Source organism: Arvicanthis niloticus, chromosome 25 (assembly GCF_011762505.2).
Source record: "Arvicanthis niloticus isolate mArvNil1 chromosome 25, mArvNil1.pat.X, whole genome shotgun sequence".
NCBI lineage: Eukaryota > Metazoa > Chordata > Mammalia > Rodentia > Muridae > Arvicanthis > Arvicanthis niloticus.
In genome coordinates this window covers 36,447,904-36,474,694 of record NC_133433.1, presented here as the reverse complement: position 1 = coordinate 36,474,694, position 26,791 = coordinate 36,447,904, and the positions used below count along the sequence as shown (strand labels likewise).

At 40.3% G+C, this 26,791-nt stretch overlaps 2 protein-coding genes across 3 annotated transcripts in view; both read right to left on the bottom strand.

The window, feature by feature from the left end:
• The window catches only part of Sntg1 (syntrophin gamma 1), a 728,479-nt gene that overhangs the window by 346,288 nt on the left and 355,400 nt on the right, over nt 1-26,791 (bottom strand). For both annotated transcript variants that reach the window (XM_076924411.1, XM_076924412.1), the window contains exon 3: nt 3,163-3,216. In XM_076924411.1, coding sequence (XP_076780526.1) covers nt 3,163-3,189 — 27 coding nt within the window. In that variant the 5' untranslated portion in view covers nt 3,190-3,216. The remainder of the gene's footprint in view (nt 1-3,162; nt 3,217-26,791) is intronic.
• LOC143438363 (uncharacterized) lies at nt 12,175-13,620 on the bottom strand. The gene has a single exon (XM_076923962.1). The coding sequence runs from the start codon at nt 13,618-13,620 to the stop codon at nt 12,175-12,177; it is 1,446 nt and encodes a 481-aa protein (XP_076780077.1).

Here is a 26,791-nt window from a genome sequence, read left to right as displayed (position 1 = left end):
TATGTTTTTGTTTTCTTTTTCTTGGATATTTTATTTATTTACATTTCAGATGCCATCCTCTTTCTCCATTTCCCCTCCCTGGAACCACTCTATCTCATCCCCCTCCTCCTTTTTGCTTTTATACCATTTTAATTACATGCAAGTATTAAGTTCAGTTCTAGTTTGAGGAACTAGCAATACAATAGACACAAATAGTCAAGGAACAAGCAAAAAATAAACACAAATAGTCATTCACATATATGTGCATATTAGCCACAAACCACAGAAAGGTTGGGTATAGAGGCAGAGATTAGTTGGGTACTTATGGTTTCTCTGGGAGGAGAAAGTAGAATAGATTTTATGAATGAGCAGGAGGAGAAGAGAGACAAAAAGAGAGGATAAGGTAGGGAGCAGGAGGGGACATAAGATTGAAAGAAGGAATGCAAAAGGAGAAGCTAGAATTGGGGGCACCTGAGGAATGCTATAAAACTTTAGCTCAAACTTCCTAAAATATTTTAAGATGAGTCTAATGAGATCTCCTAATAATGGGGGAGACAGAGTCCCAAACACCCATCTCTTGTCACCAAACAAGGCTTCCAGTACCAGTACTGGGTTGCATTCAGTTGAGTTGTTGGCTATGGAGGTCCAATGAAAATTTCTGCCGGGCGGTGGTGGCGCACACCTTTAATCCCAGCACTTGGGAGGCAGAGGCAGGCGGATTTCTGAGTTCAAGGCCAGCCTGGTCTACAGAGTGAGTTCCAGGACAGCCCAGGCTATACAGAGAAACCCTGTCTCGAACCCCCCCCCCCCAAAAAAAAAAAAAAACCTCCATACAACACTTTTGGTTGTTAAATCATTGGGTTGTTTTTTGCAAACAGACAGTGGGACCTCACTGCAGAACACAATACCCACACAACTCATTGAATGTGAAGAAGACAAGACTGTGCCTACATGGATTCTTCCTTGATAAATTATAGTGTCTATAGTGTTGTCAGGTACTCTGTAGGCTAGCAAAAGGAAAACACTGATGATCTGTCCTGCCTGCAAAATATGCTAGGGCAATGGTGGCACAGAACCTGTAGAGTAGCCCACCAATAACTTATTTGACTTAAGGCTCATAGGAAGGGACACATACCTAATAGTACTTGTGTAACCAAGAATCAGAAACTAGACAACCCAGAGACCTAGAGTAGAACAAAACTCAACTGGTTAAAAAAAGTATCAGTAAAATGTCTTATAATTATATTCTGCAATATTCATAATACAGTGCTTTATTCATCCATCATCAGAAAAGTTTCCTCCTGCACAAGACAAGAATAGATTCAAAAATTCAAAGACACAAATTCACAGTTGGTGATGGGTATTGTGGAGAGAGAAAGAGAGAGAGAGAGAGAGAGAGAGAGAGAGAGTCAGTCCTTGGAACACACAGCTCCTAAGGTTGTCTCTATCAAATCCCTCTCAGCAGTTTCTTTCTTCAGAGTTCAGGGAACTCTTTGTAAGAGAAAATGAGACAGAAAGATTGTAAGAATCAGAGGGGATGGTGGACATTAGGAGAACAAGGCCCTCTAAACCAACTGAGCAAGTCTCATGTGAGCTCACAGAGACAGAAACAGCATTCACACAGCCTATGAAGGTCTGTACCAAGTTCTGTTTATATTTATTTTAGCTTTCACCTTAGTATTTTTATGGGACTCCTGTGTGTGTGTGAATGAGTGGGTTTCTAATTCTTGTGCCTGATACTGGGATCTTTTCCTTCTATTAGGTTGTTTGGTCCAGCCTCAATGTGATTTTTTTTATTACCTTCGATTTTATTTTACAATGTTTTCTTGTTATCTCTTAGAAGCCTTTTTTTTTTTTTTTCAAATGATAGGCAGAAAAAGATTGGATTGGAGGAAACAGGAGGTGTACAAGAACTGGGAGAAGTAAAAGGAGGAAAAAGTGTAATCAGGAATAAGAAAATAATCTATTTTTCAATTTGAAGAGTAAATGTAAATCTCATAGAATGTCATGTAGATATTTTTGAATATTACTTCAATAATAAAACGTATGACCTGCGGGTTCTGAGTTTAAAACATGAATAAACCACATGCTTTGACCTCAGAGTTTTCTCTGCATCAAATGAAACTGGTTTGTAAACCTTTTTAGGCAAATGCTCATAATTAATTTGAAATATCAGAGAGTACATGTTTTTATGAAATGTCATTCTTTTTATAGTTTTGAAAATAAAACAAAGCACAAAAACTTTATAGTAAAATCAACATAATCATTTTCAGAAAAATCTCACACTTATATTTTATTTTTTACCATCTGTGAGAATTTTCTAATCAGTTATATTTATAATTTCATTATAGGACAATACAAATTACTTTCCAGAAACTGATGAAAGAGATTAAACTTTGTGTTATGTCAAATATAAAAGATCAGTATTTAAAGTAGATAAAAAGTAATGATTTTTACTCTTTCTGATTGATTTTAACGCCAAAACAGATTCTGAGTTATAACTGTTTTTTGGGGGGAGGGAGAGTTCACTTTATATAAGAAAATACTTGAAATTCTTATCTATGAACAGTTGCATTTTACCTGAAAAATTAAAACAAATAATGCTTTGAGTACACCATAGATAATAAGAAAAAAAAGAGATTCTTTTATTCTAAGATATGCTATATTCCTCAAGGCCCAAATCCATGTTTTATGGAATTTCACACTAGAAGGAACTCTTATATGCTGAAAAGAGTATACATCACTTTAACTCACACCAAAGTTTAGGGACAGGGCTGCTAAAAGTTTTAATTGCTTTAAATACCTACATGGGATTAGAATCGGAAATCCCAATGTACTAGTGATGATAGGTAGCACAATATCTTTTAAGTTAGAAATGTTTATGTGCAAACAGCATCTTCCAATATCTTCCTCCTGTGCCATCATGTAATGTGTCATTTATGGAGAAAAGCAGTTCAGTTATGTACACATACTCCAGAAAGAGTTAATATCCAAGGCTTCCCAAGTGATCTTGGGTTTCTATCTTTAAGGAATAAAATGCACTTTGGTGGTAATTGGTGTTAATTTGGTGGTAAATTTGGCCATCTACTCATTCTCTGAAAAAGGCAATGTTTCATGGTCGTAGAGTCTGGCCAGATATTTCCAAGCTATAATCTGTAACAAATAGAAAATCTTTTGACCTACCTCCTCACAGGTAGTTCTGAAATCCATGTGCTGTGGCACTGTGAAAGGTGTGGTCTGTAAAGACAGAAAGAAGGATTGTTACAAGTAGCAGGGAGGTCAGTGCAGAACACAGACATAGCACAAGAAACCAAAATAATGTCTGTGGGAAAACAGAACAGTCAGTCAACAGAAACAGAACAATAGGGAAAAAAAGGCTTCAAAAATGTTCATCTCAAGCTTTGGGGAGGTATAGACAGCTTGCGATTATCTAGAGTAGCATTGGAGAACATAGGCCCCTCCACCGGCCTCTGTACAGGCTGGTTGGCTATGTGACTAGCCTCTTTCCTTGGTCATGTGACTAGCCTCTTTCCTTGGTCATGTGACTAGCCCTTTCCTTGGTTCTTCCTTAGTTGTATCATTTGTTTTGAAACCTGACTTTCTGGGAGAGAGGATTTCAAAGAGTTTAATTAAATATTGCCTTTCATCTGGTTATCTCTTGAATGAAAAGTTAAATAATCTTTCTCTTTCTAATTGAAAAGCTACATGCACGAATAATTCTCTCTGGAACTTAAATTTTTATTCACCAATAGTATGATAAAATAAAGCAAGTTACTTGTTGGTTTGCATAAAATTAAAATAATTGAAAACAGAAGTAACCACAAACATTTTGACTTGGAGGCCACTGTATAACTAAATGGTGAATAGAGATATGAATGTGTAGAATGTTTTTTTTAATACCAAAGTAGATGAATTAGGCTAGTGAGACACCTCATTTGGATTTTTCCATTAATTTATTTATTCACTTTACATCTTGATTGCAGCTCCCTCTCTCCTCCCAGTATCCCCTCCCAAAACCCTCCCCTCATGCCCTTCTTCCCTTCTTCTCTGAGACGAGGCGGGGGGAGGAAGCCCTCCTAGATACAAACCCACCCTGTTACATTGGGTCAGTGCAGAACTACGCGCTTCTTCTCCCACTGAAGCCAGACAAGATGGCCCACTTAGGGAAACAGGATCCACAGGCAGGCAACAGAGTCAGTCATAGCTCATATAATATTTCAAAACTTTTATTTTAGCATTTTGTTTACAATATACATTAAACATAAAAAAGCCAAACACTGACAAAAATAGCATCCTTTTACAGATTTAAACAAAATAGTATCCAGTTAAGCACAATGATTACATAAAGAAAACTTCAGAGAAGAGTATATAGTCTTCAAATAGAAAAACATGCAGCCCAAAAATACCTGTCTTTGAAAGAGTAAAGAGGTTTCTCCTGTGTCATAGTTTGTTATATGAGATCAAGGAATGCTTGATCAAGTAAGTGAAGAAAATTCATGTGGGAAGAGCCTTAACTGTCAAACACTGTAGACTTCAACAGAATTGAAACTGGCAAATTTTCAGTAGAAGCTGAATATTTCATGTAACATATAAAGAATTCATGATAATGTTTTGTGGATTGTAAAATTAATTTTATTTTACTAAAATGCATAAGATGACTTCTTGCCATACATTTATACAACAAATCATTAGTTACCTTATGATAAAAGGGCTTTCCTTTCTGCACAAGAAAGAAAACGTGTATTGATCATAGAAGCAGGAAGAAAAGCATACAGACCTGAAATCAACACATATGAAAATCAGAGGAGGAGGAGAAGGAGGAGGAGGAGGAGGAGGAGGAGAGAGGAAGGGGAGGAAGAGGAGGAAGAGGAGGAGGAAGGGGAGGAGGAGAAAGAGGGGGGAAGAGAGGGGGAGGAATACAGCATTTCTCTCCAGGTTTGGAAAGGTGGACAAAGGCAAGGCAGATTTTTGGCATGTCCTTGAAAACCAGGCTAGCCAAGTCTGTGAGGCCTAGTTCAGATTGAGACCTTGACATCTTCATGTTCAATATAGGTGCTGTCTTCAACAATGGGGCCTTGCAGTACGTTTCTATAGTCATGACAATAGCCTGGATTGCTTGGGGATTACCATGAGGCCCCTTTGGCCAACATCTCAATTAGATGTAACTAAATCCTGGTGTTTGAAGCTTTGATTGGTGATAAGAGATGGCCAGCTGAGACTGTATTTCCCCCATTATTTGGCAATTACATTTAGATTACATACAAAATGCTCTTTGGTGGTAATTAGTCCTTTATTCATTCCCTGGGAGAAACAGTGTTTCATGGCCATAGAGTTTGGCCAGGTGTTTCCTGGTTACAATCTGTAACAAATAGAAAATCTTTTGACCTGCCTTTCAAAGGTCGGTAAAGAATTCTATTGGAATTTTGATGGACATTGTCTTGACTCTGTACATACCATTAGTAAGATATCTATGGTTACTATGTTACTGTTAATATCCAGGAGTATGGGAGAACCTCGACCTTCTGATATCTTCAGGTTTTGAAGTTTTTATCATACTTGCCTTTCCTTGCTTGAAAAGATTTACCCAAAAATATTTTATTTTATTTGAGGCAATTGTGGAAGGTGTTATTTTTCTGATTTCTTTCTTACACCATTTATCTTTTCTATATAGAACTATTGTGCGTGTGTGTGTGTGTGTGTGTGTGTGTGTGTGTGTGTGTGTTAATTGTGTATTTTAATTTTGCATCCAGCTACTTTATTGAAAGTATTTATCAAATGTAGGAGTGTCCCACTGAAATTTTTAGGGTCACTTATGTCTATTATCATATCATTTGCAAATAAAGATGCTTTGATTTCTTCCTTTCAATCTTGTATCTTTTTTATCTACTCCAATTGACTTATTGCTCTAGCTAAGACTTCAAGTACTATAGTGATATATGGAGACAATGCATGGCCTTGTCTGTTATTTATTTTATTGGAATTGCTTTTAGTTTCTTTCCATTTATGTTGATGTGGTCTATGGGCTTGTTGCAAACTGCCTTTATTGTGTTTAGGTATGTCTCTTGTACCCCTAATTTCTGTGGGTCTTTCTTTTTTTTATCATGAAGCATGTTGGACTTCATCAAAAAGATTTTCTGCAGCTTTAATCATGAGGCTATTGTCTTTCAGTTAGTTTATATGATGGATTACATTTATTGATTTATGTAGGCTGAACCACCTTCACATTTCTGGGATGAATTCTACTCTACTCATGGTGATGATATTTTTATATGTTCTTTTGTTTTGAGTACTTTTGCATCTATGTTCATAAGGGAAACTGGCCATTAATTCTATTTCTTCATAGCATCTTTATGTGGTTTAAGTGCCAGCATCAATATGACTTCATAACATGAACTGGAAAATGTTTCTTCTGTTTCTATTATGTTTAACAACTTTAGAAGAATTGGCATTAACTGTTCTTTGAATGTCTGGTAGAATTGTATGCTAAAGCCATCTAGCCCTGAGCATTTTGTTTGTTTGTTTAATTACTGCTTCTATTTTACTAAGGAATATTAGTCTGTTTAAATTGTTTATTTGATGTTGATTTAACTGTGCTAAATAGTACCTATTAAGAAATTATCCCATTCTTTTAGATATTTCTATTTGGTGGAGTGCAGTTTCGTCAAGTATGCCCTGTGATTCCTTGTCTTTCCTCGGTATTATTAATTACCCCTTTTCTTCCCTACTTCTATCAGTGTGGCTCTTTTCCCTTCATGTTTTAGTTAATTTGAGTAAGAGTTTGACAATCTTTAAATTTTCTCAGAAAACCAATTTCTTTCATTGTTTCCTTGTATTGCTTTGTTTGTTTCTGTTTGAGTGATTGTAGCCTTGAGTTTGATTATTTCTCACCATCTACTCTTTTTATGGGTGATTTCTTCTTTTTTGCTATAGAGCTTTCAGGTGTTCTATTAAGTTGATAGTATGAGATCTCTTCAATTTATTTTTAATGTAGTGACTTAGTGATATGAATATACTTTTAAACAGCATTCAATGTGTCTCACAACTTTGGATATTTTCTTTTATTATTTTTCTTCAATATACTAAAACCTTTCTGTCATGACCTATGTTTTATTCACTAGAAAGTTGCTCCATTTCTGTGAGTTTGTTGTTGATGTGCAGCTGTAACCTGTTGAGGTCAGATAGGATGCATGATGATATTTGAATTTTTTTAATATCTGTTGAGGCTTGCTTTGTGTCCAAGTATGTGGTCAACTTGGAGAAAGTTTTATGAGGTGCTGAGATTGTATGTTCATTTTGTTTGCTTGTGATGCTCTGTAAACATCTCTTAGGACAATTTGGTTTCTAATGTCAGCTAGTTCTATTATTTCTTTGTTTAGGTTTTGTCTAGATGACCCATCTTTTGGCAACAGTGGAGTACTGAAGTGTTCTACTGTTGGACTCTAAGAATCTAAACCCAAACCCACGGGAAGCGCTCTTTTAGAAATACTCACGGAAGGGAGTCGCTGCAATCGCATGAGATTTATTTGATGAATAGTTGGAATAACAGTAGCCGGTGTACCGGGGTCTCTCACCCTCAATCGAGAAAGAGGAACCCCGAGTGACCAAAAAGGATGGTATATATATAAAGTTTACAGAGACAGTAGATTGTTTCTTAGACAATAAAAGAGATTTTAAACATCTGTTTTCAAACCTGGTTTCTATCTAGCCCTCAATTTACAACCAGGCTATCTTTTTTTATATATGTATCTTGTTCCTGGGAGAATTTCTTTGAAGTGACTTCCGTTTACCCAGGGGTTTTATTGTCTCTATCTTGGGTCTTTTGTGCTTTTGAAATGTTTATTTAAGCCCTTGGAATGCACCCCAGGGGCAGCTAACACTTGAGTGTAAATTGAAACTCCAAACCTAAGAATCTTTCAGGCTGCTACCTAAAATTTATTCTCACATTCTTCCTCTTTTTTTTTTATGGTTAAATTCTAATCTTGGAATTATGAATCATCATCTGGGTGTACAGCATGATATTCCTGTCTAAGCATGAGTACTTGTATAGTATTAACTCGTTCTTTGACAAATTTAATCAAATGGTTAATAATGTAAGGGCCAAAGGTGAGTAAAAAAAATAGGATTATAAGGGGTCCCATGTTGATAATCTTGCAGTCAACTGGCAGATATCTGGAGTGAGCACAGGCCACCAGGTAAATGGGGCTATTGTCTTTGAAATAGACCAAACAACATCTCCGGTTTGTGAGAGGACCTCCCACGTTAGCTTCTGGGGGGCATGGGGGTTATTTTTAAGGGCTAGTCTAGACCTTTCTGTGAAAATTGAGATCATGGCCCAAACCACGAGTACCTCAGGTGGAATCATGTTGGTCAGCTACAGTCTGTCTTTGGATCTTTATCTTGAGCGGGTTTTGAGTGCGTCGGAGTGTCCACTTAGGCGATGGTCCCTCTGGAGCTGGTTTTACATGAGAGGCGTGGATCTAAGTCGATATTCTATCAACCTTCACAGCAGTGGGAGTGGTTAGCAACACCAGAAATGGTCCCTTCCAGCGTGGCTCCAAAGTTTGGGCGCGGTGCCGTCGGACGTAGACGCAGTCCCCGACCTGGAACCTGTGAGATGTCTCTGGGGTCCCTGGTTCATAGGCGTGGGCCAGCTGGGTCCACACTTTTTTCTGTATTGTTTGGAGTCCTTTTAATCTAGCATATAAATCACTGTTATCATGACAAGTAAGTCTAGTTATTTTATTTATGGTAGCCAGAGGAGCTGGAGCCCCGTATAGGATCTCAAATGGAGTTAAGTTAAACCTTGAAGGGGTGTTTCTAACCCTAAAGAGAGCCAAAGGAAGGAGCACCACCCAATCTGTACCGTCAGACTCCATGGATAATTTAGTCAGGGTCTCTTTTAGATTTTTATTCATTCTTTCTACCTGACCTGAGCTTTGGGGTCTGTAAATGTAATGAAGTTTCTAATCAATCTCCAGATATTTGGCCACTCCCTGACTTATCTGGGCAACGAAGGCAGGCCCATTGTCCGAGGCAATTATCTTAGGTACCCCAAATCGTGGAAAGATTTCCTCTAGGATCTTTTTCGCCACCACCGCTGTTGTCTCTTTCTTTGTTGGGAACGCCTCTGTCCATCCGGAAAATGTATCTATAAACACTAGGAGGTACTTATTATCATATCTGGCAGGCTTGATCTCTGTAAAATCTATTTCTCAGTAAGTTCCGGGTCTGTTCCCTCGGAGGCGTTTGTCAGGTTCAACTTTGGTTTGGCAGGCATTTACCATTTGACAGGGTACACATGCGTGTACAATATTTTTAACCAACCGTGTTAGCCCAAGTACGTGGAATTTGGTGTTTAACATAGTAGCCACAAGTTTTTTAACTCCAAGGTGAGTCTATTGGTGCATCTGTTTTACCATCTCCTCTGTCTCTTTTTGGGGCAGAATTATTTTTCTAGCTGGGGTTTTCCACACTCTCAAGTCCTTATCAAACTCCTTCTCAATTTCAGTCATTAAGGCTAAATCTTGGGCTGTATATTGAAATGGAGGTGTGGGTTCGGCTTTATTTTTTGTCACAGTCATAGCAAAAATCGTTTCACCCGCTACTCTCCTCGCTTCTCTGTCAGCCATATTATTTCCTTTTGCAACCGCAGAGGTCTCTCTTTGGTGGCCGGGGCAGTGGATGATGTTCACTTTAAAGGGCAGATGTAATGTCTCAAGTAGCGCTAAAATCTCAGTCTTATTTTTGATTTCCTTTCCAGCTGACGTGAGGAGGCCTCGCTGCTGGTAGATAGCCCCATGGACATGGGCTGTAGCAAAGGCATATCTACTATCTGTGTAAATATTAACCTTTTTATCTTTTTCCAGTTCCAGGGCTTTTGTTAGCGCTATTAGCTCAGCCCTCTGGGCAGAGGTGCCTTCGGGTAGTGTTTGTGTCCATATTACCTTTTGTCCATCTATCACTGCAGCCCCGGCCTTCTTTTTTCCGTTTTCAAGGTAGCTGCTACCATTAGTATATCAGGTTACCTCCGCATCCGCCAGAGGCTGATCGCTCAAGTCCTTTCGCCAGCCGTGTGCCTCTGCAAGCACTTGCTGGCAGTCATGAACTGGTGCTCCGATATTCGAGTCTGGCAGCAGGGTGGCTGGGTTTAGCCCCGTGGCTGGAGTGAAACTGATCCTGTCTGAATTTAGTAACAAAGTCTGATAGTGAGTCATTCGGGCGTTAGTGAGCCAACGATCGGGAGGCTGGCGGACCACACTCTCTAATGTATGGGGAGCAGTCACCACCAAATCTTGCCCCAGGGTCAGCTTATCAGTATCTCTGACTAGGGTCGCAACTGTTGTCACGATTCGCAGGCAGGCAGGCCACCCAGCTGCTACAGAGTCTAATTTCTTTGAGAGGTATGTCACTGGTCTTTTCCAGGGCCCCAGCTTCTGCATTAGGACCCCTTTTGTTACCCCTCTATTTTCCGCCACGTATAAGTGGAAGGGCTTGGACACGTCAGGAAGTCCCAGGGCAGGGGCTGACATTAGAGCCATCTTGATGGAGTCAAAAGCAGCCTGTTCTTTTTCTCCCCACTCAAATGGTCTATCACTTTTGGTCAATGGATAGAGGGGTGTTGCCATCTCAGCGAATCCTGGGATCCATAATCGACAGAATCTTGCTGTCCCCAAGAATTTCCTCACTTGTCTGGCATTCGAGGGTGGGGGAATGTGAAGTACAGTCTCTTTTCTCGCTTCTGACAGCCATCGCTTCCCATCTTTTAGCAGATACCCCAAATAACTGACCTGTTTTCTGCAGATCTGGGCCTTCTTGGCAGAGGCTCTGTAACCCAGTTTCGCCAGTTCAGTTAGTAATCGACGAGTTCCATCGAGGCATGTGTCTTTATCATGAGCGGCCAGAAGCAGGTCGTCCAAGAACTGAAGAAGGGTTACCTGGGGGTTTTTTGCTCTGAACAGGGCGAGATCCCGGTGTAGAGCTTCATCGAAGATGGTAGGGGAGTTCTTGAACCCCTGTGGAAGCCGAGTCCATGTTAATTGCCCAGATATTCCTGTCTCTGGGTCCTTCTATTTAAAAGCAAAGATGGGTTGACTTTTCGGACTTAGCCGGAGGCAGAAGAAGGCGTCTTTAAGATCTAATATAGTGTACCAAGTCCTTTTTGGGGGAAGAGAGCTCAACAAATTATATGGATTTGGTACTGTGGGGTGTAAGTCTGTCACCCGTTTGTTTATCTCACGGAGATCTTGTACTGGTCGGTAGTCGTTGGTGCCTGGCTTTCGTACGGGAAGCAGAGGCGTGTTCCATGTTGACTGGCATTTTTTAAGTATTCCGAGATCTAACAACCTGAGAATATGAGGTCTAATCCCATCTCGGGCTTCTTTGTTCATTGGATACTGGCGTACTGCCACAGGAGTGGCTGAGGCCTTCAGCTCTATATGGACCGCTGGCTGGTTTTTAGCCTCACCCATCCCTGCGGTTTCCGCCCATGCCTGGGGGAACTGGTTCAGCCACCAGTCCATATCGCAGGGATTATCTTTTGAGTGATCAAAGAGGCGGTATTTATCCTCGAGTTTTACAGTCAACACATGTAACACATTTCCTTGTCTATCTTTTATTTGGGGGCCCTCTGGAAGAAAATGAATCTGTGCTCCAATCTTTGTAAGTAGATCTCTGCCCAGGAGAGGGTAGGGGCACTCTGGAATGACTAAGAATGAGTGGGACACCCGGCCCACACCAAGGTCTACTGTCCTTCGGGTGGTCCATGAATACTGTTTATTGCCAGTAGCTCCCTGGACCCATGACTTTTTATTAGACAATGGGCCCGAAGTTTGTAGAAGGACTGAATGCTGAGCCCCAGTATCCACCAAGAACTGGGTGGGCTTCCCCTCCACTCTCAAGGTTACCCTGGGCTTGGGGAGGGGATCCGAACCCCGTCCTCCCTAGTCACTGTCTTCACCCAAAGCCAGTATTTTGTGATCTGGGGCTTCTTCTCGAGCTCGGCGGGGTCTATCCCCCCTTTTCTTCGGGCAATCTTTTGCCCAGTGTCCTTTTTCTCTGTAATGGGCACATTGATCTTTATCTAAAGGCCTCCTTCGGTTGCCCGGTACCCTTTCACCTGGCCTTCGACTTTCTCTAACTACTGTGGCCAAAATTCTAGTCAAATTCTTTTTCTGTCTCTTTTCTTTCTCTAGTTCCCTAGCTTCCTGCTCTTTCTGCTTTCTCTTTTTTTTTCTCTTTTTCAGTCTCCCTGTTATAGTACACTTTCTCAGCCACCTGTATTAAATCCCTCAAAGATTTATCTTGTAATCCATCTAACTTCTGTAACTTTCTCTTAATATCACTGGCTGATTGGTCAATGAAAGCTATTGTCACTGTAGCTTTATGTTCATCAGACATTGGATCATAGGGTGTAAATTGCCGAAAAGCCTCCATCAGCCGTTCTAAGAAGGCTGAGGGGGATTCAGCAGGACCCTGGATTGTCTCCCTTACCTTGGCCAAATTTGTGGGCCGTCTCGCGGCTCCTCTGAGCCCCGCCATTAGAGTCTGACGGTAGATTTTGAGGTGCTCCCTACCATTTGCTGTATTGAAATCCCAATCTGGTCTGGTCAGCGGGAAGGCTGCGTCTATTTCATTTTGCAAGGAGGTGGGCCTGCCATCTGTCCCGGGAACATTTTTTCTGGCTTCTAAGAGGATACGCTGTCTCTCCTCGGTTGTAAAGAGTACCTGCAAGAGCTGTTGACAATCATCCCAGGTGGGCCAATGAGAGAAAAGAAGGGAATCAATTAGGCCTATCAAGGCCTGGGGGTCCTCAGAAAAAGGAGGATTGTGAGTTCTCCAATTATAAAGATCTGCTGATGAGAAAGGCCAATACTGGAAAAGCTGGTTCCCTTGATCATCAGGGGGTCCATACGCCCGCAGAGGCAAGACAGTAGAGTCAGGAGACACTACCTTCTTACTCCGAGTCCCAGCTGCCGGACCCTCTAGGCTTCCCTCCTCCAGGTGAAGTAAGGGGGCCGAGGGTTCCACCCAGGTTGTACTCCCTTGCTCCTCGGAGTTTCCCTGTCCTGTACCTGTTGTCACACCTCCCAGTTCCCCTGCTGAGGCAGAGCCTCCTTGTCCGGCAGCTGCTGTTACAACTCCCGGTTCCCCTGCTGAGGCAGAGCCTCCTTGTTCCGCAGCTGCTTGGGGTACTGGTGGATAAGGGGGAGGAGGATCTAACAAGAGGTGGTCAGTGTCTGTGGTTAAAATCTTTTTTTCTCTCACGGGATGTGAGGCCTTCATCTCCTCGTTTCCGTCTTTTAGAGCGAGTACCTCGGTCTTCAATGGGCCTGAAAGTGAAACAAATGGGCGGACCCACAAAGGGGGAGAGAGAATCAAGTTTTCCCAGACAGTTATGTAGGGGATCTGATCAGGATGTCCACTGGGACCCCTCTGGTAGACTCTTTCTTTTACCCGTCTGACCTTTTCTAAGAAGAAGGATCCTTCTGGTGGCCACCCGGTTTGGAAAGATGGCCATTCTGATGTACACAAGGTTTGCCATTTCTGCTTCTTCACTCTTACTGACAAACTATAAGCTCTAGCCTTAACTTCTGACCAGTGGTCAAGCGTCAAAGATAGTGGGGTAGCTAGCGTCTGTCCCATAATGGTTCGTCAGTCCAACAAATATCACAAACAACACAGACAGAATTAGACACGGATATACTGCCACGAGAGCACAACTGACACCGCCCCAGGCGGCTGTGGTAAAAAAAAAACCACCTTCACACAGAGAAGGGTCTTCCTAGACCCTATCTCTCACACAATCGAACCCTGGGCGTCCCCAGGGAACTGTGGCTTGCAGTATGCTGATACGTCTATCGTACTGCTTCCACAACCTGACCCTCTCTCAGGGTCCGGACCCTCTCCCAGGGTCCTGCTCTCCGTGGCTAACTCAGTTCCTGCTCCTGCCACAAGCATAAAAAAACCAAGCTACACAGACCGCCCTTGCCAGGGCACACAGACACAGTACACAGAGACTTAGACAAAGATCACACACAAACGCTCGAGCGAAATAAACCTCCGACCCCTGTACCCCGTGGGGTCTGAGAGAGCGGATCTCGGTGGGACCTCCAAGAAATGTTGGACTCTAAGAATCTAAACCCAAACCCACGGGAAGCGCTCTTTCAGAAATACTCACGGAAGGGAGTCGCTGCAATCGCATGAGATTTATTTGATGAATAGTTGGAATAACAGTAGCCGGTGCACCGGGGTCCCTCACCCTCAATCGAGAAAGAGGAACCCCGAGTGACCAAAAAGGATGGTATATATACAAAGTTCACAGAGACAGTAGATTGTTTCTTAGACAATAAAAGAGATTTCAAACATCCGTTCTCAAACCTGGTTTCTATCTAGCCCTCAATTTACAACCAAGCTATCCTTTTTTACATATGTATCTTGTTCCTGGGAGAATTCCTTTGAAGTGACTTCCGTTTACCCAGGGGTTTTATTGCCTCTATCTTGGGTCTTTTGTGCTTTTGAAATGTTTATTCAAGCCCTTGGAATGCACCCCAGGGGCAGCTAACACTTGAGTGTAAATTGAAACTCCAAACCTAAGAATCTTTCAGGCTGCTACCTAAAATTTATTCTCACACTACAATCAGTCTGTGAGGGTCAATGTGTGGTTTAAGTTGTTGAACTGATTCCTTTACAAAATTGGCTGCCCTTATTTTGGAGAGCACAGATCTTTGGAATTAAAAGGTCCAGGAAAATTTCCCCTGTACCAATGTATTTGAGACAATTTTCTACTTACTCTTCTATTAGATTCAGTGTATCTGATTTTATGTGAAGGTCCTTGATCCCCTTGGTAATGATCCTTGTACAAGCTGATAAATATAGAACATTTTGCATTCTTCTATATGCAGCCTGCCAGTTAGAGCAGCACCATTTGTTACAGATGCTTTCTTTTTTTCCACTGTATAGTTTTCGCTTTTCTATCAAAGTGCAAATGTCCATAGTTGTGTGGGTTTGTGGATTTATTTCTGGGTCTTCAATTCTAGTCCATCAATCCACCAGTCTGTCTCAGTATCAATATCATGGGTTTTGTTGTTGTTGTTGTTTTGTTTTGTTTTTTATCATTATTGTTTTGCAGTACAGCTTCAGGTCAGGGATGGTGATTCTCCCATAAGATTTTTTATTGTTGAGAATTGTTTTCACTATCCTGGGTTTTTTGTTGCTCCATGTGAAGTTGAGAATCACTTTTTTCATCTCTGTGAAGAATTGAGATGGAATTTTGATGGGGATTGCATTAAATCTGTAGATTGCTTTGGTAAGACGGCCATTTTCACTATGTTAATCCTACCTACCTATCCATGAGCATGGGAGATCTTTCTATCTTGTGAGGTATTCTTCGATTTTTTTCTTTTCATTTCTAGTTTATTCAGCTTTCTTTGTTGTGTTCCTTTTCATTTTTTAAAATTCTTTAATCTTTTTTTATAGTCCAGACTTTATCCCCCTCCCGGTCTACCCTCCAGATGTTTTATACCCAACAACTTCTCCTCACCCTGTCTCCAAGAGGATGCTCCTGCCAGCCAACCCCACCAGAACTCCCCACTCCCTGGGGCCCTAAGTCTCTCAAGGATTAGGTGCATTTTCTTTGACTGAGTTCAGACCCAGCAATCTTCTGCTGTATATGTGTTAGGAGCTTCATATCAGCTGGTGTATGCTGCCTGGTTGGGGGTTCAGTGTCTGAGAGATCTCAGGGGTCCAGGTTAGTTGAGACTGCTGGTCTTCCTATAGGGTTGCTTTCCTCCTCATCTTCTTCCAGCCTTTCCCTAATTCAACCACAGGGGTCACCAATTTCTGTCCATTGGTTGGGTGTAAATAGCTGCATTTGACTCTTTCAGCTGCTTGTTGTGCCTTTCAGAGGGCAGTCATGCTAGGCCCCTCTTTGTGAGCACTCCATAGCCTCAGTAATAGTGGTAGGCCTTGAGACCTCCCCCTGAGCTGGATCTCAATTTGGGCCTGTCACTAAACCTCCTTTTCCTCAGGCTTCTCTCTTTTCTTCTTCTTTTTTTTTCTCTGCAGTTCTTTCAGACAGGAACAATTTTGGGTCAAAGTTTTTGACTATGGGATGGCAACCCTATCCCACCACGTGATGCCCTGTCTTTCTACTGAAGGTGGACTCTACAAGTTCCCTCTCCACACTGTAGGGCATTTTATCTAAGGTTCTTCCCTGGAATCCTGAGTCTCCCACCTCCCAGGTCTCTGGTACATTCTAGAGGGTCCCTACCTCTTAAATCCCAAGGTGGAACTGTTTCCCTTTTTTTTTTTTTTTTTTTTTTTTTTTTGGTAGCCCTCACTCTTGTCCCCAACCCCAATACATGATTGTGTTGTGTTCTGCTCTTCCCCTTCTTGTCCACTTTCCCATCTGGGTCTGTCACTCCATTCCCACTTCCTGTGATTACTTCCTTCTCCCTCCCAAGTGGGATTGAGGCATCTTCACTTGGGTCCTTGGGCTTGTTAGCCTTCTTGAGTTCTGTGGATAGTATCTTGGATATTCTGTATTTTTTGGCTAATATCCACTTATTAGTGAGTACATACCATGCATGTCCTCATGGGTCTGAGTTACCTCACCCAGGATTATATTTTCTAGTTCCATCCATTTGCCTGCAAAACTCATGATGTCCTTGTTTTTAATAACTGAGTACTATTTCATTGTGCAAATGAACCACATTGTCTGTATCTATTCTTCTTTTGTGGGATATCTGGGTGGTTTCCAGCTTCTGGCTATCACAAATGTGACTGCTACGAACATAGTGGAACACATGCCCCTGTGGCTTGGTGGGCGTCTTTTGGGTATATGCCTAAGAGTGGTATAGCTGGGTAGATCTTCAGGTAGATCTATTTCCAGATTTCTGATTGACCTTCAGGTTAATTTCCAGAGTGGTTGTACCAGTTTGCAATCCTACCAGCAATGGAGGAGTGTTCCTCTTTTTCTACATCCTCACCAACATGAGCTGGTCACCGGAGGTTTTGATCTTAGTCATTCTAATTGGTGTAAGGTGGAGTCTCAGGGTCATTTTGATTTTCATTTCCCTGATCATTAAGTACTTTCAACATATCTTTAAGTGCTTCAGAGCCATTTGAGGTTCCTCTGTCATGAATACCCTGTTTAGTACTATACCCCATTTTTTTGTTTTGATTGGGTTGTTTGGTTTCTTGGTGGTTAGCTTCTTGAGTTCTTTATATATTTTGGATATTAGCCCTCTATCAGATGTGAGGTTAATGAAGATTTTTTTTCCAATCTGTAGGTTGTTGATGCTCCCTATTGCCTATGTCCTTTGCCTTACAGAAGCTTTCCAGTTTCATGAGGTCCCATTTATCAATTCTTGATCTTAGGGCCTGAGCCATTGGAGTTCTGCTTAGGAATTTTCCCCCTGTGCCAATGAGTTTGAGGCTTTTTCCCATTTTCTTTTCTATTACATTCAACGTATCTGGTTTGATGTTGAGGTCCTTGATCCACTTGAACTTGAGTGTTGTGCAAGGCGAGAAATATGGATCTATTTTCATTTTTCTACGTACAGACTGCCAGTTACACCAACACCATTTATTGAAGATACTTTCATTTTTCTATTGTATATTTTTTGACTTCTTTGTCAAAGATTGAGTGTCCATAAGTGTGTGGTCTTATTTCAATGTCTTTAATTCTATTTCATTGATCAATATGTTTGTCTCTGTACCAATACCATGAAGTTCTTATCACTTTTGTTCTGCAGTATAACTTGAGGTCAGGGTTGGTAAGTCCTCTGGAAGTTCTTTTATTGTTAAGAATTGTTTTCCCTATTCTGGATTTTTCATTTTTCCAGATGAATTTGAGAATTTCTCTTTCCATGTCTTTGAAAAACTTTGTTGGGATTTTAATGGGGATTGAGTTAAATCTGTAGATTGCTTTTGGTAGAATAACCATTTTTACTATGTTAATTCTGCCAATCCATGAGCATGGGAGATCTCTCCATTTTCTGAGATCTTCTTCAATTTCTTTCTTAAGAGACTTGAAGTTATTATCATATAGATCTTTCCCCCATTTGGGTAGATCCCCCAAATTATTTTGTATTATTTGTGACTATTGTGAAAGAGGTCGTTTCCCTAATTTCTTTCCCAGTCTATTTATCCTTTGTATAAAGAAAGGCTATTGGTTTGTTTCAGTTAATTTTATATCCAGCCACTTTGCTGATTTTTTTTATTAGCTGTAGAAGTTCTCTGGTTAAATTTTGGGGGTTGCTCATGTATATTATCATATCGTTCACAAAGTGATATCTTGACTTTTTTTTCTTTCCAATGTGTATCCATTTGAACTTCTTTTATTGTCTAATTCCTCTAGCTAGTACTAGAAGTACTATATTGAACAAGTAGTGAGACAGTGGGCAGCCTTGTCTTGTCCCTGATTTCAGTGGGATTGCTTCACGTTTCTCTCCATGTAATTTCATGTTGACTGTTTGCTATATATTGCTTTTATTATGTTGAGTACTTGAATTCCTGATTTCTCCAAGACTTTTAACATGAAAGGGTGTTGTATTTTGTCAAAGGCTTTTTTCAGCATCTAATAAGATGATCATATGATTTTTTTCTTTGAGTTTATTTATATAGTGGATTACATTCATTGATGAACTCCATATATTGAATTATCCCTGCATCACTGGAATGAAGCCTACTTGATCAATGTAAATGGTTGTTTTTGATGTGTTCTTGGATTCAGTATGTGAGAATTTTATTGAGTATTTTTCCAATGATATTCATAAGCGAAATTGTTCTGAAGTTCTTTCTTTTTTGGGTCTTTGTGTGGTTTAGGTATCAGAGTAACTGTGGCTTCATAGAATGAATTAAAGCTCCGGCTTTAAGATCAACAACTGACAAATGGGACCTCAAACTGAAAAGTTTCTTTAAGGCTAAGGACACTGTCAATAAGACAACAGGGAAATCTACAGATTAACTAACCCTACATCTGATATCCAAAATATACAAAGAACACAAGAAGTTAGACTCCAGAAAACCAAATAACCCAATTAAAAATGGACTACAGAGCTAAAGAGAGAATTCTCAACTGAGGGACATGGAATGGCTGAGAAGCACTTAAAGACATGTTCAGCATCCTTAGACATCAGGAAAATGCAAATTAAAATAACCCTGAAATTCCACCTAATACAAATCAGAATGGCTAAGTTTGAAACTCAGGCCACAGCAGATGCTGGTGAGGATCTAAGAAAAAGTTACACTCTTCCATTGCTGGTGGGATCACAAACTAGTACAACCACTCTGAAAATCATGCTAGGGGTCCCTCAGAAAATTGAAAATAGTTCTATCTGAAGATCCAGCTATACCACTCCTGGGCATATACCCAAAAGGTGCTCTACCATATCACAAATACACATGCTCCAGTATGTTTATTACAGCCTTAGTTGTAATATGCAGAAGCTGGAATCAACCCAGATAACCCTCAACAAATAGAAAATGTGATTCATTTATGGAACAGAATTCTATTCAGCTATTAAAAAAAATGAGAACATCATAAATTTTGTAGGCAAATGAATGGAAGTAGAAAATATCATCTTCAGTGAGGTAACCCAGACCCAAAAGGACATATATGGTATGTACTCATTCATAAGTGGGTATTAGCCAAAATTTTCAAAACCTATGATGCAACTAACAGACCATATGAAGCTTAACAATAAAGAAGGCCCAATGTGGATTCTTCAATCTCACTTAGAAGGGGGAACAAAATAATCATGGGAGGCAGAGGAAGGGAGGGACATTAGTAGGAGAGGCAAGAGAAGGGAATAAAGTGGAGCAGGATCAGGTGTGAGTGGTAACAGGATAGAAGCCCAGAGCACCAGGGGAATGTATAACATTATGCAGCAGCATGGGGTAGTGGGCAGGGGTGATCTCCAGAAAGTTCCAGACTTCAGAGAGAGGCTCCCAGGACCCAGTGAGGATAACCTTAGCTAAAATGCCCAATAATGGGGAGATGTAACCTGAAGAGACCACCTCCAGTAAATATAAAAGGCCCCCAATTGAGGGGTGGGACCACCCCCATCTCAAATTTTTTTACCTGGAATTATTTCTGTCCCAAAGAAATTCAAGGACAATAATGGAGCAGAGACTGAAGGAAAGGCCATCCAGAGAGGGTCCCAACTTGGGATCCATCCCATGTGGATGTACCAAATCCCAACACTATAATATAATGTTGTGCTTTTGGACAGGAGCCTGCCATGGTGGCTATTCTCTGAGAGGCTCTTCCAGCACCTGACTGAGACAGATGCAGATACTTACAGCCAACCATTGGACTGAGCCCAGGGACCCCAATAAAAGAGTTAGGGGAAGAACTGAAGGAGCTGAAGAGGAATACAACCCCATGGGAAGAACATATTATCAACAAACCGGATCCCTGAGAGCTCCCAGAGGCTAAGCCACCAACCAAAGAGCATAAATTTGCTGGTTCTTGGCTCCTGTTACATATGTAGCAGAGGTCTACCTTGTCTGGCCTCAGTGGGAGGAGATGTGCTTGGTCCTGTGGAGGCTTGATGCCTCAGAGAAGGGGGATGCTAGAGGGATGAGGTGGGAGTGAATGGGTGGGTGGGGGAGTACCCACTTAGGGGTGAAGGTGAGGAGGGATGGGGTGAGGGACTCCTAGAGAAGGGCCTGGGAAGGGTGACAACATTTAAAATGTCAGTAAATAAAATAGTTAATACAAAAAATTAAAATGTCTTTCATTGTTGTTTCCCTTTGATGAGTATATAATATTATTCTTTATGTTATTTATTATGCTGGAATGGTAGAATATTCAGGTCCTGCTGTAGTGGTGTTCTTGGACCCTAGTAGAAATATGCTGTTCTGGCTATTATTGATTGTGTTTTACCCTGGTGTTTAAACACCCTAATTTATGAAGATTGTAATTCTAAGTGATGATATCTTGCCTTGTCTTTGTTGATTAGGTTGCTTGTTAGTTTGTTTGTCTGTTTTTGTTTTTCTGGTTTCTGGTTTTTCTCTGCTTCTTAGGACTGTCTTTGTTGCCTGTAGAAAAATCATCTTGGGTCATAATACATGTGTGCAATGAGAGTTCCAGATAAAATGTGTCTCTGAGTATTTGATCCTGAGACTTAAATGGGTATGAACTTGTGGCCATAGAAGTGCTTCACAGGAGGGAGAAGAGCAGAGTATTACACAAGGATTTTCTTAGTCAGTCCACTGGGAATGGTGGCAGAGTAAGTGCTAATGTCACATTAGAAAGTCTGCCTCAGAGCTGGGGATGAGACTGGAGGATTGGATTTGGAGAAGCTGGGGAGAACCTGAGGATCTGCAGTTACTCTGATTGCTTCCCTGATTAGAATGGTCTGTGGGTTCCTGGGGAGTGCCTGCTGGAGGTGGGCACTGGGACAATGCAGTGAGTGGGGGGAGGGAATTTGGAAGGGAAGATTTGGGAAATCTATTGGAGATGGGTACAGGAGGGGAAGGAAGGCTGCAGCTAACCTGCCTGCTTTCCTGACTGGAGTGGCATGTGTTACCGTGGGGGTGGGGCCTTGACAAAGCAAGGAGTAAGAGAATGAATGATGCTTAGGATGTGAAGATCTTCGAGGTTCACCAAAAATCTGGGAAATGGCTGCAGGTGTTCTGCTGCAGAGTTGAGATGAGACTAGGAGAGTGGTCTTGGAGGAATGGGGGGAAATCTGAAGTTCTACAGTTAGCATACCTGCTTCTCTGGCAGGAGTGCAGGTCTTGCTTTTTAAAATTCAAGTCTTTCACTATATTTCATCAAAACACTAGATAATAATTTCATATTTTTACTCAGAAAAGAATATTAGTGTAGATTGCCAAGCATTTTAATTAGTATGCAATCATGTTGTATTTGTAATAAAGCTATTTTTAGTGATTATAAATTTTAAAATGATTAAAATACATTGACTCTTCTAAAACTTCTTGGTTTTTATTACATAAACTTTAATGGTTGTAGAGCTTATAGGGAAAATTTGAAATTAGCAGATTCCTATTTAGACAAATACATTCATCTATTATTAATATCTTCCATAAACATGGTGTTTTTATTATATTTCCTGAAATGGCTGATCCATTGCTAACTAAATGAAGTGTTATTAATACTTCCTTTGTTTCTTTCAGCGGCTCCTCTTTACTCCCGAATTCCACCCCAGGCACCACGCTGCATCTACTCCATTGATCTTCCCAGCTTCCTCTTCTTAGCTGAACACTTTCTCATACTCTCCTTATGCTTAAAGAACTTAACAATGATGAGAAATACCCAGACATGTACCAGTGCAATTCCACTAAAAGTATTACTAACTGTTTCATAATTAAATTACAGCTATTGATTACTGGGGACAAGAGCACAAAGTACCACACAATTATTACCCTTCCAATTAGAGACATCACTAATCACCTAATCATGTAGCAGAGAAAATGTGCTTAGATTTCTCCAATGTGTTGTTTTCTTTTCTAATTCTTTGCCTTCTACTTCTTAATGCCCATGTTAACTCCCAGGAAGGTGGAGTAATGGTTGGTACCTGGCAGAAGACTGTCCCAGAGGCAAAGTACTGCCACCATGAAGGACTAGAAAAGTAAAGATTACCTTCCCATTATACAAGACACCACACTGCTCTATTATAATTCAGGAGATATAAGACTTAGATCTAGTGAGTTAGAAGTATCAAACACAAACAATAAAGTTACTGTTAAGATATTTGTATCTTTGAAGTTAAGGAATTAGTCTGAAAAAATTCAGAGCCTCATACTCTGGTGACATTTCAAGGAGTCCAGTGTGTGAGGAATGGCACCATATTCTTCCAAAGGTAAACAGTAAGTTGCTGTAAGTAGCCTTTTATATACAGGGGAGCTGAACAATGCCTTAGGGTCCCTTTTGTTGGGAGTTTTCAATAATCAATTATTCTCTCTCTCTCTCTCTCTCTCTCTCTCTCTCTCTCTCTCTCATATTACTGTAAGGCAGTGATTCTCAACCATATTAATTCTACAACCCTTTAATATAGTTCTTCATGTTATGGTGACCCCCCAACCATAAATTATTTTTCTTGCCACTTCAGAACTGTAATTTTGCTACTGAGCAGTGTCTTAGTTCCTAAGACTATCAGAAATATGATGGCCTTAAAAAACTGACGTAAGATGGAGAGCCACTGCTCTATGGGGTGTTTGTTCGGCTCCAAGAATCAATTTACTCCTAGGACTAGCATTTAAAGTGAAACCTCCTGTCCTAAATGAACAATTACTTTTTTCTGAGAAACACTTGTTGATCTATTACTGTAACTTGCACAGACTGAAGGTTTGCTAGTGAGCTACTAAGTGTACATATACCCTAAGAACCTATCATGAACTGAGTATTATCATCCCCATTAGGTTAAACAGTTGGATGTGGATAGCAATACTCTTATCAGGCTCACAAAAACCTGGTAGACATGAATAGTTTACATGATAAAGAAGCTCAAAAGTCCATGTTCTTTGTTTGTGATATAATACCTCAATGCCTTCTCCATGTGAACTGTAGCCTCATGAAGAGCGCACTATGATGATGTTGGCCACATTTACGCTTGGTTTTGTACTGTAAACAGACATCACATAAAATTAAACAGCTGCAGCACTACCACCCATATCCAGCAGATCCTTGTCAGAGAGTAAGGAGAGGCTTTCTTCCAATGAGAAGAGCTTCAAGGATGGCCCTTAGCCTTTTTATTTATTTATAAGAATAGAAGCTATTATGTAATCTTTGGGCTCACATGATGGGAAAGAAAATCAGCAACAAGGAAAATTAGAAAAGACATGGGGTAAGGAGGAACAGAAGGATGAAGAGGAGGGTGGGTGAGAAATGAGAAGAGGTTGGCAGGAGGAGGAGGAAAGTGATGAATGCAGGGAAGATGAAGTGATGGAATGGCAGAGAGAGAGAAATGTGTGTTCCCAAAGTATGAGTTAGACAAAGGATGATTGCAGTTTAGAAGGCAAACTCAAAGACAATTGATGTTGAAAAGTAATTTTTCTTGGTACTTGTCTAAATATGTGGCCTCAGTGTTTGTTCACGTGTCTCTAGCCTGGACAGTTGCGGTAGCTCAGAAGGTAATAGCTGGTGCCTCCAAGACTGCCAACTTGACTTTGATCCTCAGGGTCTGTATCATGAAAGGAGAGAACTGACTCCCAGTGATTCTTACATATACACACCCTTAAAAGGATACTGAAATAAAATTTTAAAAATTATTCTTCCAACTTGGAGATGTCCCTATACTTGTCAGAACTCACAATTTCATAAATCAATTCCTTCAAATCAGTATATACTTGTATAACCATCCCCCTGGGTTTCTGTGCAGAGGCACCTGGATGATGTAGTAGCTTATGTCACTTAAATATTCTTTTCGGTAATATTTAACATTATTCGACAAAATCTAAAATAATATGTGTCTAGATATTATTAAACATTCATTAAATACACTGTAATTACCAATAATTCAGTAATAGAGTACTTGATAGAGTAGTACAGCACATGACAATGTTTTGATGAATACTGAGATGGTCCCATGAGATTGTGTTACCAACAGTGAATATAGACAATAAAAAGTTTTTGAAAATAAGTAACTGTTTTATTATGTAATTATGGTGTGAATGTGTGTATGTGCAGGTGCATGCATGTGCATGTGAGTGTGCGTGTGTGTGTGTATGTATTGTGTCAGTGATACATTCCTTAAAATGTACCCCTGTCTTTATACATGACTGACTGAATGTATTCTTTAGAGAGTTATAGAAAAACCCTTCATTTTTCAGTTCACTCATAAGAAACAACTTAATAATTGCACTGGAATTTTGAAATTTAAACTTAGTTCTACAAATCAAACGTTGTTTTTTAGGGTTTTCTGTTTTTTTAGGCATTCTCTTTTCTATGTATTTTTTGTTCCTATTTACTTCTAAAATTATTATGGCGTTCTTTATGTTTTTGGTTTTTTGTTGTTGTTGTTGTTGTTGTGTTGCTGCTGCTGCTGCTGTTGATTTTACTTTGGTTTAATTTTGGTGAATTTTTTCACCTTCCATTAATTTTGCAGAGAGTCTCTGACCTCTTTCCCTAGGCAAGCATAAGAGGGATGTATCCTCTGCTTCTTTGTATATGAGGAGGGACATGAGCTGGGAGTTTGGTGGCTAAGACAGGAGTTTTTGCCATGAGGCTACACAGAACAACAACACTGCTTTCAGAAAACGAGGCTTTTGGAAACCTGTTGTCTCTACTCTGAATTCTAGCTTTGTTCTTCTAGGGAAAAAAATGAAATTCTTTTGGTGAGATTTATATAAAAATAGATTTTTTTAGCTAACAAACATTTGTAGGTCATTAATATTTAGTTTATATTCATACTATTTTGATAATCACTGTAAAAAGATGCCATTTTCTTTATTTTCTTTTATATTTTGGGTAATTCTCTAGCCCAAGTTGCCAATCCTCTTGTTTCAAGAGGGTATTACAAACATAAACTGACGTGCCCAGCTAAATGTCTTTTTCAGCAACTGGTTTTCAGTGAGAAGAAAAACATGAACTCAGCAAATTCATGGCTCTATTGGCAGCAAACTATGAATCAGAGGTTAGACAAGATGTAGTGCTGGTGTATGTGTGTGATGAAATCTTTTGGAAGAATGGATTTTGCTTTACAAAATTATCTCCTTCAAATATACAAAATGGATGAAATAGTAGAAATTAAATATAAAACTTAAATGTTCTCATGTGCAAAGAACACATATTGATACACATACTTTCAACTCCTAATACCTCGTTTTATTCCTGAAGGTATAAGTTTCTCAAAACCCTAGAATTTACAGTTTCAAAATGTCAGCCAAGCTTCTGTGCACACCATTCTTAATGCAATTCTCCTTCTGTCTTTCCATGTGCACATTCCCAAAGGTCTCAAGATGTTCATACTTTACATGTGCTCTTCATGGTTAGGGAACTCAGAAGCATCACTCTGGTATCTTGGTGTGGCCCTCTGGCCAAGATCCTGAGAGATTAAGAGCTTCAGCCCAGTTCGAGCTACTTATTCCCTTCTCTGAAAAACCATTCTATAGAAATGGTAGGATCTCTCTCTCTCTCTCTCTCTCTCTCTCTCTCTCTGTCTCTCTCTCTGTCTCTCTCTACCCCCCACTTGCATGTCTGGGCCACGCATTTTGACCAGCTGCATGCCCTTTGAGATTTGAGCCATGAAGTCCATGGAAGCCCAAGAAAAGGGCTCAGGAGGATCTATCAGGGTATTTACAAGAGGAGGAAAAAGATAAAGAAAATGGTAAGGTAAGGCAAATTTCTTTCACAACACTTGAGGAAACACAATCTCCATTAAATATTTGTGAAATTGTTTGACAAGAAGTTCTATAATTGGAGGAGGCAGATGGAAAGTATCAAATATATCAGTCAGAAGCCATACCACATGGAGAGTGTTAGGTGAAAACAGAGAAACTTGGCCTGTATTAGTTTAATTACTCAGTAGCTGAAATGTGTATTCAAGTATGAGATTTTTTTATTTCTTTATAAAATATATTTTTGAAATGTGTGTGTGTGTTTGACAATATATCTCTCTGCTGTGCTGGTGCATATTCATGACTGTAGGGTCAAAGAGTGCATCAGATTCCATGGAGCAATTGCAGCAAGTTCTAAGCCACCCAGAGTGGGTGTTAGAGGATGCATTCGGGTCTTCTGCAAGAGCAGTACCCATTCTTGACTGCTGAGCCATCTCTCTTACCCTAAAGACCATGTTCTATCCAATGTAAGATAAAACTTCCACTGACATATTTTTAATGGATA